Source organism: Labrus mixtus, chromosome 23 (genome assembly GCF_963584025.1).
Source record: "Labrus mixtus chromosome 23, fLabMix1.1, whole genome shotgun sequence".
NCBI lineage: Eukaryota > Metazoa > Chordata > Actinopteri > Labriformes > Labridae > Labrus > Labrus mixtus.
This window is the reverse complement of record NC_083634.1, coordinates 14,353,860-14,370,500: the sequence shown is the minus strand read 5'-3', so window position 1 is coordinate 14,370,500 and position 16,641 is coordinate 14,353,860. Positions and strand designations below refer to the sequence as shown.

Sequence of the window (16,641 nt, the reverse complement as noted above, 5' to 3'; positions counted from 1 at the left end):
GTCAAAGTAAGAATATCCAAAGTTCTTGCCCATGTTTTATAAAAGCAGCCCCACGCTTTGGTAGAGCATTTTTTTTTTAAAAGACTTTAGGAAGAGTAAATTATTTACTGTAAAATACACACATGCAGCAAAAAACATTTTAAGTGTGTTCTACTTCTTTGAGGAATTAACCTTGCGCCAAATTCCTGCCTGTGTTTAAACACTGAAGATACAACCCAGGGGACAAACACTGCAGTTTCACTAGTATTCAGCTGGGAACCATATCTACAGGGAACTTGTACCATCTGCAGTGGAAAGTGATGTCTAGAATCTAGTAGGAAGTACCAGGAGTACGAGTCGAGTCCATGAGCTAACCCTTGTTTTTTCGTTTTGGATACACTGATGATCATGGTGAAAACAAAATTCTTACTACATTGAGCCACGCCTGTCGTTTTTTGTAGTAAGGTTTAAAAAAATGTATTTCTCTTAGTTTCAAATCAGCTGAAATGAACCAGACTACTCTGCATCCGTATGAAGAGCTTCATTAGCCTTTTCATCACATCAAAAGAAACAAACTCAGCCCTGGGCTACTGCTGGAGACTCCCCAGAACCAGGACTGTCTCTTTGGAGTCTGTGATGTTGGAGCAGTTTTCCCGAACACAAACGCTATCACGGCTGGGAAGATGTTAAACAGAATTGATTGCTTTACATCAATTAGAGGTTTTCTCACAGGTGTAATTGAAGGCTGATGCTGGGAAAGAACATACATCCTCCTCTGAAGATGCATGATGACATGTTCTGATTGAATGAATGCAAGTGAATCCACGGCTAAAAGAAACCAGGCAAAGATGAACTGTGTTTGTGCGATGGACCCATTGACTATTGCATGTCAGTGCTTCTGGTGTAGTCAGTGGTTTGTTATCATCATAACTGGAGAAATGAGAATGAGGCTGAAGTAGGAGATGACGTCCAAGACCAGATTGTTAGCTTCATATATCCAATTTGTAGTTATTCATGAAAGCCTTGAGAGTGGTCCGCTGAAAGTAGCTGTAGATGGGAGCAGTGATTACATGAAGATCTTCAGATTTTTGTATTCACATGCAGAACGTGTCTGCGGAGGTGCATGTGATAACAGTCAGAGAAAGGCAAAGACGGAAGAGGACAGCATGGGAAAGGGCGGGCTAAAAATGAAAGCACAGGGTCTGGGATATAGATGGAGAGTGGAGAGCACAGATGGGAGCGCTGCTACAACCAGCACCAACTATGAATAATGAAAGCATTAATGTCTGCAGCTATGCGTGTGTGTGTGTGTGTGTGTGTGTGTGAGAGTGTGTGTGTAAATTGGCTAGATTAATTCATACATATGCTTCCAATTCCCCAAAGCATTAACCAGGAACATGTTTTGCTATTAAAACATGAGTGAGTGTTCATACAAAGCACAGTATGTGTCATGTGTGTGATGTGCAACATGTAAACATGAGCGGATCATATTGGGTTATGTGATTCGTCTGTGTTTGCACATGCAAGGTAAGCTGAAAAATGGGTATATGAGTGTGTGTGTGTGTGTGTGTGTGTGTGTGTGTGTGTGTTTACTCTTGTCTCCCTGAGTGAACTCGATGTGTGTTGAGTTGTAACCCTTCACATCTCAGTGGAGTCCATGCATTACTCACGCTCCCCTCTCGACCTCCTTCTGTATCCTCTAGTTTTTCCCCTCCTACGTCCTTTAGCTGGGTCTATTTACATGTTTCTAAATGTCTTGTATATCCCCCCCCCCCCCCCCCCCCCCCCCTCGTTGCTTTCTTTACCTCTCTCTAGTCTGCACTCCTCTGCTCTTCGAGCTCAGTGTGCATTATGTTGCCAAACTAAAGAGGCTAATGCTGGCAGATTGACATTTTCTAGATGTGGGTTGGTTACAGCTGTTTGCAGCACATTACAGAATCGATCTGCGATAGAAATGAAAATGAATTAAAGTAATGAAGGGGCCACATCCACCAGGCAAAGTGTTCTCTGTTTGAATGTGCACATGAGCGTCTGTGTTGAGTCATCAATATTACACTTAGTCATTTTATATATTCAAACACAGGTACCGACTCTTGGACACCTTTGTCATTTTTCATGTCTTAATTCATTTTCTTAATTTGTTCTGATGTTGTTGTTGTTGTTGTTGTTGTTCTCATCTGTTTGTTCTCCCCTGCACTGTTAAATATTTCAGTTCACGTTAACCATAATATCTGTTTTTCCTGCACAATGAAGAACTCTGGAATGATCTCCAGATGTCTGGAAATAATGAAAGAAAAGAAACCAGCTGTGACATTTAAAAAAAAAAAAAAAAAAAAGATATTCTACCCTCCTTCTTCCGTGCCACTTGTTTTTCACTAAATGGGATTGCATGTTGTTGTTTTTTGTTTTTTTTCATCTCTTGTTTCACATCTGACTGAACAATACTTTCATTTATTCTCCGGCACAGTTGAGAGTTGTCTGCTTCACCTGATATGACTTTGGAAAATAGAAAATCCAGCCAGCTTTGTCCACTGTGACTGTGACAGCGCGCCGATAAAAAAAGGGAAAAAAAAAATGCGTTTCCACTTCTCCACGCACTCTTTCCTCTCCTCCTCTCCTCCCCTCCTCCCCTCATGCTTTCTCTGTCAAACCAAAAGCCTGTTTGTGGTGTCAGAGTCAACATGGCTGACAGTGAAGCATATGATGATGACACAACCAGGTGGAAACGCACACTATCTCTCCCGGCATGCCTGTCAAACACAGACCGAGTGGTTGAGATAAACATTTGATACACTGATGGAAACAGGACAAACTGATGCAACGTCCATGAGAACACACTCCGTACATTTTCACCTTTTCATACATTTTTAGAAGTTAACCATCAGAAGGAACTCTCTGACTTTGAGGTCCCCTTTTTTTGTTCTTTTTACTGCAGACGACTCAAAATAACATCCCAACACGACCAGCCGTGAAACACTTGCTGGTGCGACCTTTTGAGTTATTCATCTGCACACTCAAGTTCTTGTTGTCTCACGTGAAGTATCTTACACACGTTTTGTCATTAGTTAAAGTAATGAGGCGTCTGGTAACCATGACATCACCTGTGCACTTGATGCTACTTTTTAACGTCCCCAAACCCCTCATTAAATATTCTTGTTAGCGTGTGGTTGTTGTGGTATTCCATCAGAACTCTTTGCGCTGCAGTTCAGCAGTTCAGGCCCTCCCCCCCCCCCCCAGGGGTTTCCCACTTATTAAAAGTGTTTCTAACTGTGGCTGTGCTGTGGATTGCATCACTGTCAGCTTGAGAGAAAAAAATGTATTAGGTCCCAGGGGAGGGAAGTAAGCATCCACACGTTGTGTCCGAGTGAATTACGGTAACTTGGACTTCATCATCTCCCGCTGGAAGAAGCGAGTACATGTTCATTTGTGCGTCTCATAATATGCTGAATGTGCTGCAACCTCCTGTCTGATTACGGCCCGACAGGGTGAGACCCCCCCTGAGTTTTAATGGACCGCTCCAAACACACGCCGCTTATAATGAGGGAGCGCATCAAACTGAAAAGGTTAATCATGCCGAATCCACTTTCTGACTCTTCTCCGTTTCTAACAGGAAGATCATCGAGGTGAAGATCATCGATGACGAGGAGTATGAGAAGAACAAGGCCTTCACCATCGAGCTGGGAGAGCCCGTTCTGTTGGAGATTGGGCAGAAACACGGTGGGTGTTTTGTGTGTGTGTGTGTGTGTGTGTGTGTGTGGCTGTTAACGAGAGGAGACAGAAACAAGGAGGAAGTGACAGACAGAATATTAGTTTAACCGCCTTTTATAATCAGGGTGAGACCTGCACTGATGTTTGAAACCTCCAATCATCTGTTACCCTTCTTGATGACAAAACAATTAGTCACAGAATCATCAGAACTATTTCATGAACTAAGCAACAAAGAAACACGCAGAAGAAGTTTTGCAGCCCTCTCCTACCTTCACACCCATTTTGTTATGTTCCCACCTTAGTGTTAGCTCTACACCGTCATGTCCAATCTTATGAATTCACACAGCTACCATGTCAACCCCCGAAATCCCTGAATCTAAAACGTCTAAGCCCTTTCAACTTTTTTAAGAAATGTAGGAAGCTTCGGTGGAAATGTTAAAGGGCTCATTACAGCAGGCAGGAAGCTAATCTCCGGAAGGTAACTCCAGGCTGAAAAAGAACGAGCGCTGAAAGTCAATAAGGAGGAGAAGGAGTTCCTGCTGCTTGTTCTGCTTTGACCTTTCCGCTCTAATGAAACGCGGAAAGTTTTTATGATAAAGGAAAAGACAACCTGGTGTAACTTCACATGTGACATTTCACTTTTTTTCCGCGCCTCATTTAAATTCCTTTTACCTCTCGTCTTTCTTAATTCTGTTCTTTTCTCTCTAATTGACTCTTGATTGCAGCACAGTGTGTGTTAGCACTGAATGATGCAAAGTCAGAAACACAAAAAAAAAACAACAGAAAACTAAAGAAAATCGCTACAAATCCAGCCATCTCAACCGAGATGCTTTAGGCCTCTGGATCTCCCAGTGGAACATTTATTTACATGACATTAGAGAGACGAGAGGAGGCAACGAATTGATGTTATCTGATAACTTAATTATCAGATAACATGACGATAAAATGCTGCCGGAGGAAAAACAAATCTTTATGACATGGAAAAAAAAAACTTTAATTAAGAATAGTCTCTGATTGAGAGATAGCATACATAACCGTTGAGTGTGGTTTAAGTTAGCTTAGGTCTTAGTTAGCCATTCAGCTAGCTGTACTATGACCTGACTCAGCCCGGTGACCGGCTCCGAGTACAGGGTTGTGTTAGCTCCAGGTCCCAGCCACTCAGGTCACACCACCGATCCCCGACATTCCTCACCCAGGCGTTTCAGTGTTGTACCTGAACGCATCGCTCTTCACCTCCTGTGTAGAGATGCGGATGAAAATCCCATCGGTGGAGTAAGGGTCTCCACTCCAGATGTCAGTCATGGCGGAGCCAGCAGCCCGGGTCATGTTTGATTACAGAAGAGGAAGAATAGGTTTTCTGACAAACAGATGACATTTACACACTCATTCACTCACTCAACAGAACATGTAACGTATCCCATACAGTGCAGGGCATTTCAATTACATCAGTTCTACACTGATAGCAGCTGACTCAGTTAATGGCTGTCACAGTGCATGAAGAGGGGGGTGTGAGACATGCAGTACGAGTGGAGGGATGCATGGGGGAACATATGGTAATGGAGAGAGGGAGAACGCTTGTTTCATGGTAGGAAATGTAAAATTCCTCGAGGGAATTCATATTTGTAATAACATGGAGTGCCTAATAGCTTCAACTTTCCCAGTGGAACATGGCTGTATAAATATGAGCGTTTAACATTGCAGACTTTAATGACTCTGTGCGCACAGTGTTAAAAATGATACAGGAAAAGCCAGAAAAAAATGTTCAAAACAATTTACGCTGCTCTGGTCAAAATCAGGTGAGTGGTGATTTGGGTTTCAATTGAATGCGTGAACTCTGAGGACATATTCAAGTGGTGGAAAAAGTCAATAAATAAAAAAAATCTGCTGTTGGTGTGAACGCAGAGAAACGCAACTTCAAGCATTGTTTTATAATTATCCGAATGAATGTATTCATGTAGGATGAATTTGAGTGCCAATGCTGTGTGAAATAAAGACACAGACATATTAAACCATTTAGACGAAATCTTGAACTATCCATTACCTTTCACCGCTTTTTACAGTTGGAGGGGGTGGGGGGGGGCTGGAGCCGATCCCAGCTGTCATTGGGTGAGAAGCGGGGTACACCCTGGACTGTTCACCAGTCAATCACAGGCCTGACATATAGAGGCAGATCCATCAGCCACACTCACATTCACACCAACGGGCAATTTAGAGTCGCCGCTTGACCTAACAAGCGAGTCCATGGACTGTGGGAGAGAGCTGGCGTACCCAGAGGGAACCCGCCCATGCATGCATGGGGAGAACATGTAAACTCCATACAGAGAGGAGAGAGGCTCCTGTCAGACCGGGATTCTGAACCAGGAAACCTCCTCTCTGTGAGGCAACCGCGCTAACCACTACACCGCCGTGCAGCCAATCTTGAACTTATTGCAGATTTGAAATGTTTTTCTACCTCTGTGCTTTACGTTTGTTAAGCAGAGACATTTTAAATTCTGCCAATTTGAAAAGAGCAGCCGGGTTACCTGATAGAAACCTCCATCTGAACCCTTTTCAGTCATTACTCAGAGGGTACAGTCAACAGTGTTAGGGACACAGGGAGGCAAACCGGATGATGAGCGGCGGGTTCCCACGCATTCTTAAAGTCACATCACGCTCAGCGAAACCGCTGCAGTAGCTTTGCACGAGTTACAAATTCAGAAAGTGTCTCATTGATCTCACCCTGTTGTCTGTGAAAAGCCTCAGTTCAGCATCTGTCCCGCACAGGTGATTTCGCTAACTGTGTCTTTCCATCCCCGCCAGCCCACCCTCTTGTGATTTGCAAACCTATGCGGAAACTTGGGAATGTGGGACGTCCTTGTTCTGCTGTGCCTCGCATATCGACTGTGTAAAGAGTCAGGTGACATTGTGATGTCACAGAGTGTCCAGAAACCTGGTGAATAGAGTCGAGCTCTGTGGACTGAGGGATTACTCCAACATACTTTAACCTTCTGGTTGAAATCTTTTCCCACTATGAGTATGACTATCCAACATTGCAACAATATATCTACATGACAGTATAATACCCTACTATCAAGTTGAAAGGTGAAGGGGGGTCAGTTTTTCAAAACGGGCTATTAAATCAGAAATGGAAGCAGAAGAGTTCTGCACATGGAATTAGTGACCCACTTAGGTCCACAGGATCATAAAGCCCACATCTGTCCCACATCGGGGCTTTATAACCTCTATACAGTTACACCACCCCCCCCCCCCCCCCCCCCCACTGGCCCACTGACCCATGGGTTTCTCTTGTCTCCTAGGCGACTCCAACGAAAACAAGCCAGTGGTTGGAGCAGAGGAGGAAGAGGTGGCCAAGATGGGCTGTCCCAGTCTGGGCGAACACACACAAGTAGAGGTGGTCATAGAGGAGTCCTATGAGTTTAAGGTGAGTGTGTCTGCTTGTGCTCACGCTACAAGTACATACTCTGTTAACAGCAGTGTGTGTGCGCGCAAGCAGTCTCTTTATGTGTGCACTACAGAAGCTCTGCAGTCTGAACCATCAGCTAATCACTTTCATGTTGAAGTCTTGGGATAACCATCAGTTTGGCTGCAGGGGAAAAAAAAAAAAAAAAACCGCCAGAAAAACTGACCTCAAATGCAAATTGGATCTAAAAATTATTTAATGTGAGTGTCTGCTGCTCCGGTTCAGAGGATGAATAATTCATTTTGTTAGCATGTAATGGATTCTCTAATGAGAAGCTTGTCGTTTGGGTGGCAGAGTTGCAAAAGAAAACAAATAAGCTACTCCAGCTGTCATCTTGTTTCAGGAGGGGGGGAGAAAAAAAAAAAAGTTTCTGCATGGTAGATTGCTCATCCAGCAAATAAGACATAAGACACTGTCATCACATTTCTTATGTATAGCGCAAGAAAAACAAGTTTCAAACTAGAGTTGTTTGTCTCACATTCAGCTCGCATTGCTCTGTTTGCATCAGTTTATTGTTATTCTGCTTATGTTCACGTCATTTTGCCTCCAACTTGTGTTAACCAATCATACTTAGAATTCATTTTTTGTCTCACATTTCATTTGCTCATCTGTCCGTTCGTGTCATTATGTGTTTGTGTGTTTGTGTGTTTGTGTGTTTGTGTGTGTGTGTGTTTGTGTGTGTGCAGAGAGCAGTAAATGAGCTTCTTTGGCGTTCTGACAAGGTTATACATCATTCACACTCTGTACTTTTTCTGTGCATGCAATCTTCTATCTATTACTCCAGCTCTGAGATGTTGTAATGGGCTTTCTGTATAGAGTATCACGTCTTATAACCCCCCCCCCCCCCCCCCCCGGAATCTATTTAACCTCTCTCATTTTGACTGATAATGTACAGGACATTTTATGTTTTATTTTCACATTGTCTCTACGGTGTTAGAAAGTCAATCATGCAGGGTTTGCTCCTATCAGCGGTGCTCCGATAGCTGCAGCGAGCTCTTTCTCACCAACCTCTGCCCCGCTGCTTTAAGCAGAAATCTCAACACGCCTGCCTGCAGGTTCCTAGATTTCACAGGAAGCATCACACTCAATTACCCAGCATCGTATTCATTAGCACATCTCATACCTCAAACACTCGGTGTTATAAAACACAGATTTTTTTAAGTGTATCTTTCAGTGTGGGGAGCTAATTGATTAGTGGAAAAAGAGCGTTTTCACCTTTCTGTGTCTGTGTGTGGATTAACATCTTGAGGGTTTTTATCTTTCCTTGTTCTGCCTGGTTCTTATGCTCTTGCATGTTTGCCTTTGTGTGCTTGTGTTCTGTGTGTGTGTGTGTGTGTGTGTGTGTGTGTGTGTGTGTGTGTGTGTTTGTGTATTTGTTTGTATCTGCGCGTAGAGTACGGTGGATAAGTTGATCAAGAAGACGAACCTGGCCTTGGTGGTTGGAAGCAGCAGCTGGAGAGAACAATTTGTCAATGCTGTTACTGTCAGTGCAGGTAATACACACACACACACACACACACACACACACACACACACACACAACATAAGTCATCATTTTGATTGATGAAAAGTGGTTTTGTGTGACATCTTTCTTGACTGAATGTTGAAACAGTGATGGATGATGGAAAGAACACTGCCTAATGATGTGTTTTCCTCCTTAATACCCCGTATGTGGACTCTCTTTATGTTAACACTATTCTCAGACCTGCTTTAAGGAAACACAGGGGGATGGTAAATGTGCAAAGCCCCCGTCCTTGCCAAGAGTACCAATACCATTTCCTCTTCTGTATTCTTACTGTTACAGCCAACAGCTACTAAAGCGTAGCTTAGCATAATGACTGCAGAGAGAGAGAGGAGCTGTTGGCAGGTAGACCTGTTTACTTTTGGACAGAGCCAAGGGTAGCTGTCCAGCTCGGGTCCTCATACTAATCTGAGATTATCAGCACCTGGCTCAGTATAAAAGTGTTAGAGTACACATCATCCGATGGAGCTGAAACCTTTGTGTTCTGACTTTATAGTTTTTTATTAAGTTTTGGAAAATGAAGAAATGGTCGGGCACGTTTCCCGTTTATTCAGCCCTGGAAAGGTTTTAAAGCGAGGGCTGTTGTGACGCTTTTCAACCATCATGTAAGATGTTCTGGAGAAGAAAATAACATGAGTACGTGTGTCACCCAAAAAGTTGAATTCTAGCTTTTTGAGTACTAGTTTTATTTAGTTCAATGACATTTTGTAATGTTGCTGCTGCTCTGTCGATCTCTGACACTGCAGAGTCCCTGTCTTCATCCTTCTCCTTGATTCATTGGTTTATTTTTTCGTCCTCTGTGTCCTTCTCTTTCTTCAACTCTCCAATCGCCTCCGATGCGCCCGAAGGAGATGACGATGAGGAGGAGAGCGGCGAGGAGAGGCTGCCGTCCTGCTTCGACTACATTATGCACTTCCTCACCGTGTTCTGGAAGGTTCTGTTCGCCTTCGTCCCGCCCACGGAGTATTGGAACGGCTGGGCCTGCTTCATCGTCTCCATATCGCTCATCGGAGTCCTCACGGCCGTCACCGGAGATCTGGCCTCGCACTTTGGCTGCACGATAGGACTGAAGGACTCGGTGACGGCGGTGGTGTTTGTCGCCCTGGGGACGTCAGTGCCAGGTGAGATAGAGCGGCTGGATGTGTGTGTAGAGACATTTCTGTCATGAAACATACTTCTGTCTCACTTTTTAAAATTTAACTTTGCGTAAAATCACACCAAAAAAATCTCGAGACACTTACGGGCCACTGGGGCTCAGTTGGCTTTTAACCCAAAGGTCGGGGGTTCGATCCCCAGCTCCTTCAGCCACATGTCCGATGTGTCCTTGGGAAAGACACTAAACCCCAAGTTCCTCCCTCTGCTGAATGTGTATGACGGGGTGAGCCAGGCGCGTCTCACCCGTGGGTGTTGCGACACCCACACTTTCACTGAAACGTAATTTTCATCCCCCACTTTTTACCAGTGGAGTCATCGATGAAAACCTATTGGTCAAGTTAGATTTATTAAGTGACAATTAAGCCAATCATAGCCGTTTGGTTAAAGTTGAAGCACGGTAAAGTTACGTGCATTTAATCCTCCTGTCACTCATCACCGGCTGAGTCAGAGCTCAGAGCTAACAAATGGATACATGCTACATGTAGCATCCTTCTGAAAGTGAGTTAGTCACCCAAACAAATGTTTTTAAGATAAATCCACCTCACAAAACAACGTAAGTGTAACATTTTCTCCTCTTGGTTGTTCTTTTAGCTGTATTTATTTACTCCCGTAACTTTACGACGTAGCGGAAGGAAGTCCCCTTTGTTTTTCAAAATAAAAGCACATTTTATGCGAAGACCGGAAATAAAGAGACTGAGGCACAAAGCAATAAGAAAAGCAAAATAAAAGCATCACAAAGAGCAGTTTTGAATCTGGTTTTTAGAGCTAACTGGGTTACTCACAATGGATGTTCATAAAGTTAGTGTCTAATTATCTTTTGTAACGTTGTCTTGTTGTGTGATGTGTCAGCTGACATTAGTTATTGGACATTAAATGACACAGAATGTGTTGATTTGCTAGAGGATGGTAATATACTAGCGTCAGAACACCCGCACTTTTAAAATCGCTGCTCCACCCCTGGGGTGAGCTGCTTCTGATGGTTACTTTACATCGCAGCCTCCGCCATCAGTGTGTGAATGTGTAGGTGTGACCTGCGGTGTAAAAGCGCTTTGAGTAGTCAGGGGACTAGAAAAGCTCAACTCCACTTACCAAAGAGGACAGATTTTAATTAATGAAATCCTAATTAGTTAATTGAGACCCAGCCCTCTCCCCAAAAAACAAAGACAGAAACAGTCCCCCAAGTTGACAGACCAAAAAGAGGCTGATCCCGTCTCCTCTATCTGATTTCAATAACAGCCGCTCCTCGTTAAAGCTGGCTGGAAATCAAAATTGAATTGTGAAACGGTGGCTCCTCCACAGCCTCGCAGCCCGGGCCTGTCTCCGCCTGAAGGGGACGTGTTTGTCCCGGGGCTCTAATTCAATTCCCTTCCCTCATCCTCTCGTCAGAGCCGCTTTATTGTCGGCCCTTCGTGTGATTTATAGAAACGGCTCCTCTGCTGCTCTTCCGGGCGCTAACTTTGATGGCTTGCAGCGGGGGTCTCGGGGAAAGTGGAAACTGAATCAATTTTGTCAGCAGCCGTATTACATTGTGCATGAATTTGGATGAATAAAGGCGGATTTGATTTGGGTTAACTGCGTGTTTTTCTGTCACAAAACAGGTCGGCGCTCTTTGCTGCTTCTGTTCTATTCCTACTATCATGCTCAGCATCTCTTTTATTATCGTTCTTCACCCTCCATCTCTTCTTTCCCCTTCCTCCGTCTGTCTCTCCTCGCTCTCTCGCCTCACTTATCTGCTACACTTGCTCTTGTGCCCTATTCCGGTCAATTTATTATTCCGACTCGCTCCCTCCCTCCCTCTCTTCCCTCCTCTTATTGGCTGTTATGTTTTCACTATGGTATCATCCATCATTCTGAAGTGTGTGTGCGCCGTGGTGCCGGGATGTGTCTATGTGGGAGAATAAAAACACATTTTCCTCCGATGAAGTGATGCATTTTTTGGATGCAGCAAGTCCTGCAGGTCATTATAACTTTCACAGGGAGTGTGAGCACCCTCGTGTGTGTGTGTGTGTGTGTGTGTGTGTGTGTGTGTGTGTGTGTGTGTGTGTGTGAGAGAGAATCTGATCGCCTCGTAGGCTTGTTAGCAGCATTCATCTCCTCCCTTGTTTCCTACTTTCTTCCTCGCAGCCTTTGCCTTTATAAAAGCATTTCTGTATTATTTCATTGGAGACTCACTCCAGGATTATCCAGCCACTTCCAGCAGATGTGCAGACTCAGGCGATTAGAGGGGCGAGCGCTCATCGGCTTCAATTAAACGCTGTGTGTTGTTTTTGGGATGTTCATGGGCTTCATGAGGTCGTTTGGAACAATGTGAGCCATTTGCATGAACCGAGAGAGTCTTGACTGTTGATATGGTTTTTACGATAAAGACGTTCAACCTCATTTCAAACCTGGAAAATAGTCATGCACTATCTGTTCTAACAGCAAACTCATTTCAATTCTGATTTGGCATGTTTGGGGTTATTTTGCACCAAACAGTTTTTAATGACATATCAATCATGCCAAAGCAATTTTCAGGCTACTGGAAGCTGAAGCGTTGCAGTAATAACTTGCAGTAATGCTCATTTAAATTGCCATTTCTGGGCTTGGCTCACAGAATCAGTTCATGTGCTCAGTAGTAGACTGTTGTGGAGTGTAAGCCTGTGCAGAGGGGGCTGGAAGTGCGAGGAGGGGGTCTGACTCGTGTCAAATACAAAAGGGTGAATCCACGGTCCTGTTAACTCAACGTGTTCCTGTAGCTGCAAATGTAGAGGGCCTCTCCAGATGTGTTTGCAGTAAAAGATCAGATACAGGCAACATTACGAGGTCTAGAAAAATGCATCATATTGTTTCTGTCACTTTAAGAAAAAACAGTACACATGTTGTGTAGTTTGGGTCTCTAAGGAGGTCGTTATAATCAGGAAAGTAAAGGTAGTGTGTGGCACTGAGTCTCATTATCTAAGTCTGATCTACTGTGTTGCCAGCATTAGCTAGCAGTATGTTTGTGTACCAGCATGAAATGTGCAGTTTCATGACTTAGATTCTAGCCCGCCATCTCATCCGCTCCGTGTGTGTACAAGCACAAACTTTTCATTTCTTTTTGTGTGGTCTGTAACAAACAGGATTACAATTTACTCCCCCCCCCCTCCCTCCCTCCCCAAGAAAGTTTGGAGGCTTTTTTTTTTTTGCATGTTGGGATATGAATTTTCCACAAATCTGGCTGACGCTCAAATGAGAATTGAGGCTCATCTCACCAGCATGTCTAAAAATAGAAATAAGCCAAGACAGGCGTGCAGAAACTGGCAGCCCCGGTGTTTCATGGCAGCCCAGTTGTCGAGTCTGCACATGTTACACCGCTCCCTCCAAATGTTAAGCATCTAAGGCTCCACTCACGCATACATACAGCATTATACAGCATCAACTACATCTGTTCTGTTTGGTAAGAAAACCAATTTACAGCTGTGGATTACAGAAAATGTTCTTAAAAAAATAAGACTGTGTTGTATTTAAGATGTAACTGACAGACAACACTTTGCACCTGAGATTTAGTGAGCGCAAAACAACGAAGGCTTCATATTAGTAAAGCATCCAAGCGGTTACAATGCAAGTTGATTTAAATAATCTAAAATGTATTCGCCTTCGGTAAAATGAAAGTAAACACAAGGATTTTTGCTAGAGGAACAGGAACGCTATCTGAGGTTATCAGCTGGCTTGTTAGCTCGCCTCTAGCTACCGCAGGCTTATAACAAATCTGATCGTTTAATGTGTAACATAAGAACTGCCGAAAGGAGTGTATTGCTGCAGCCACAGGAGCTTTATCAGGACTTGTTTACTTATTATTCTGAGCTCGTTTTTCAAAGCTTAGCAGGTTTTGCTTTTAAGCTTCTTTACCATTTTTTGTGTTTCCCTTCGTCTCAACAAAAGGAGAGTGAGCACGACGCATACTGACCCATCGTCGGACAGATTAAGGGTTAAGATTAAGAAGATGTGTTTATATATTGCTGGCGCATGATCCATATATTTTCTGTCTCTCATCCAGACACATTCGCCAGCAAGGTTGCTGCTATCCAGGACCAATACGCCGACGCCTCCATCGGAAACGTGACCGGCTCAAACGCCGTGAACGTCTTCCTCGGCATCGGGGTGGCCTGGACCATCGCTGCGGTCGTCTGGCGCTCCAAGGGCATGCCGTTCAAGGTGGACCCGGGCAACCTGGCCTTCTCCGTCACCCTCTTCACCATCCTGGCCGTCGTGTGCGTGCTCACGCTGCTGTATCGGCGGCGGGCGACGGTGGCCGGCGGCGAGCTCGGCGGGCCGCGGACTTGCAAGATGATCACGTCGATGATGTTCATCTCCCTGTGGCTGCTTTACATCCTGCTGGCGTCGCTGGAGGCCTACTGCCACCTGCCAGTGTTTTAAAAGGAGAGGAGCGGGGAGGGGGCGAGAGACACTGCCAACAGGAAGAAAGAGAGAGAGGGATGGAGTGTGAGGTGGAAACACAGAAGTACAAAGTGGAGGGAAATGGGCAGATTCTAATATTTAAACAGAGTCTGCATATCTTTCATTTTCTTCTTGTTACAAATGTCTCAGACGGACATTTATTTATTTTTTCTGAAACAGAACCATAATGAAAATCTATCAATCTCTAACTATATGTAAAGTTAACTTTATCCAGTGAAGAGGAAGAAGAATAAGAGAGTCTATATTAAGAATTCATGAACATAAAGCTGGGAAGATAAAATTGCAAAGCAGGTTTTTTTTTTTTTTAAAGAGTGCTTTTATGTAGTTCCAGTTTACTGCCAAACATTTAGGATAGGAGAGGATGAAGACAGCAAGGAGAGCTGTTAGCCAATCAGCAGACCTCTGAACGTGTGAACAAAGGGAAAAGGGGTTAAAAAGTTGAAAAGTTGAGAGAGGAAGTTGGAGGCAACAAACTTTGAGAGAGTCTGCATACAGTAAAGTCATGGAGTAAAAGAAGAGGAATAGATGGGCACCTCCTCCCTCTCTCTCTCTCTCTCTCTCTCTCTCTCTCTCTCTCTCTCTCTCACTCTCTGTTTTCACAGAGCGAGGACATTGGTTTCTCCTATTCTACCAACTGAACTCTGTATAATAAATATCAAAAGACTTTTAACTCATTTCCCCCAATTGCACTCACATAAACGCACACTTTGGGGCCCTCAGGTGAATCTGCGGAGGACGAACACTCACTAACTTGTGATCGTGCAGGCAGGCGAGATAAAAACGGACAACCTCTTCGTCTCGATCTTTTTTTTTTTTCTTCTTCTTCTCTTCTTGAATACACTGTGCAAAAATCATCCTTTCATCCTACGAGAAGCCGCAAACACACACGTACCGTCCACTACCTTTCCTCCAAACACTCCACAGACTGTACACACTCCCCCCCTCCCCCCCCTCCCCCCCCCCTTTGCCTTACTGTAACCCACCTGTAGGAAACTGTCTGAAAGTTGTGATAATTGCAGTAGTCACCACGACCCTCTCTCAATCGAGCCAATCCCAAAGCCCGCCCCCTTTTTTCTTTATTTTGCCAATGAACAGGAGGACGAACACCCTCTCCTTTTTTTTTTTTTCTAAACTTTTCAATGGCGTCACGTGTTGATGTTGTTACCGTGCAATTGTAAAAAAAAAAAAAAAAAAAAGGAAAAAAGACATATATATATAAATAGTGTAAAGAGATGGAGACAGAGGAAGTTAAAGCAGATTGGATGTGAGATCAAGATGTTGGATTAGCAGCTGCTGTGAGAAACTTGGAAATAATGTTGAATAAGCGGTGCCAACAAGCACTGCACATTGTGAGGTACATTGTGAGGTACACTGTTTACACTCGAAAAGGCGCGTTCAAACGCTGGGAAAGAAACACATGAGCGAGCGGAGAAGAGGATGCAACGCCAAGAAGAATAAACAAACAGGACAATTAAAGGACCAATCAGAATGAAGGATCGGACCTGTCAGTGTTTTGACAAATCAGAACGACGAACATATCCAGTGTTTCTAATTGTACATTATAATATAAAAAAACTTTGATTGATGTGTGTGAGAAAACTCTGATATATAGCTTAAGTGAAGTCCCCCTCTTTGTAAGGAGAAAACCCCTGGAGGAGGAAAGAGCTCGGAAGCATGGAGGCTCCGTGTGCCCATTTTCTCTGAAACACAGTTCAAGAAAACCTTTTAAAGAAATCCATCACAAGGAAGACGGTCGGCTGATGACGAACACAAAAAGCGGTGGCGACTCACAGACGGGGGGAGAAAAAGTCGGATTGCTCCGAGGGGAAAACGTACGGCAGCTCTGAAATATCACATAACCGGTTCAGCAGAAGTTGTAATGTTTGCGATGTTTCTTTGTAGTCGTAACGAGAACAAAACAAACAAAAAAATCACAAGTCTTCTGTTATCCAAAGATTTCATAGAAGAACACTGTCACGGATTACAGTCCATTTGAAGTGTGCAGTTTTAACTCGTACAAGTCCCGTGAGCTGCCAGTTCTAGTTTGAAAAAAAAAAGAAGAAAACCCTGCAAAATGAAATTCCTTAATGTGTTCACACACTACAGAAAAATGTGAGTAACCATTGGTATTATTTATGGGACTGAGCCTGTATCAAAAGCTGTGCTATATTTTTGTTTTTCTGTGAAGTCTGCTGATTCGGGCATGGTGTGAGTGATACTGAAAGTAAGATTTATGAAACGTTTAAGAAGAGACTATTTTGCCACACAGCATCTGAAATCGACCTTTTTTTTTTTTCTCATTGTGTGTTGTTGACGTGTGGCATCCAGGTTTACATTATGTCCGTGGTAACACCCCTGCTGTGCCCTGTGGCCGCTTTGA

At 43.8% G+C, this 16,641-nt stretch overlaps 1 protein-coding gene and 1 long non-coding RNA gene across 4 annotated transcripts in view; both read left to right on the top strand.

Moving 5' to 3' along the window:
• slc8a4b (solute carrier family 8 member 4b) overlaps positions 1–15,452 on the top strand; it is a 97,557-nt gene extending 82,105 nt beyond the window's left edge. For 2 of the 3 annotated variants that reach the window (XM_061032068.1, XM_061032070.1), the window contains 6 exons: positions 3,590–3,696; positions 6,984–7,108; positions 7,834–7,869; positions 8,541–8,640; positions 9,518–9,790; positions 13,840–15,452. In XM_061032068.1, coding sequence (XP_060888051.1) covers positions 3,590–3,696; positions 6,984–7,108; positions 7,834–7,869; positions 8,541–8,640; positions 9,518–9,790; positions 13,840–14,219 — 1,021 coding nt within the window. In that variant the 3' untranslated portion in view covers positions 14,220–15,452. The remainder of the gene's footprint in view (positions 1–3,589; positions 3,697–6,983; positions 7,109–7,833; positions 7,870–8,540; positions 8,641–9,517; positions 9,791–13,839) is intronic. The other variant, XM_061032069.1, reaches the window with a different exon arrangement.
• Positions 1–16,641, top strand: part of LOC132958992 (uncharacterized) — a 195,624-nt gene that overhangs the window by 82,216 nt on the left and 96,767 nt on the right. The window lies entirely within an intron of this gene.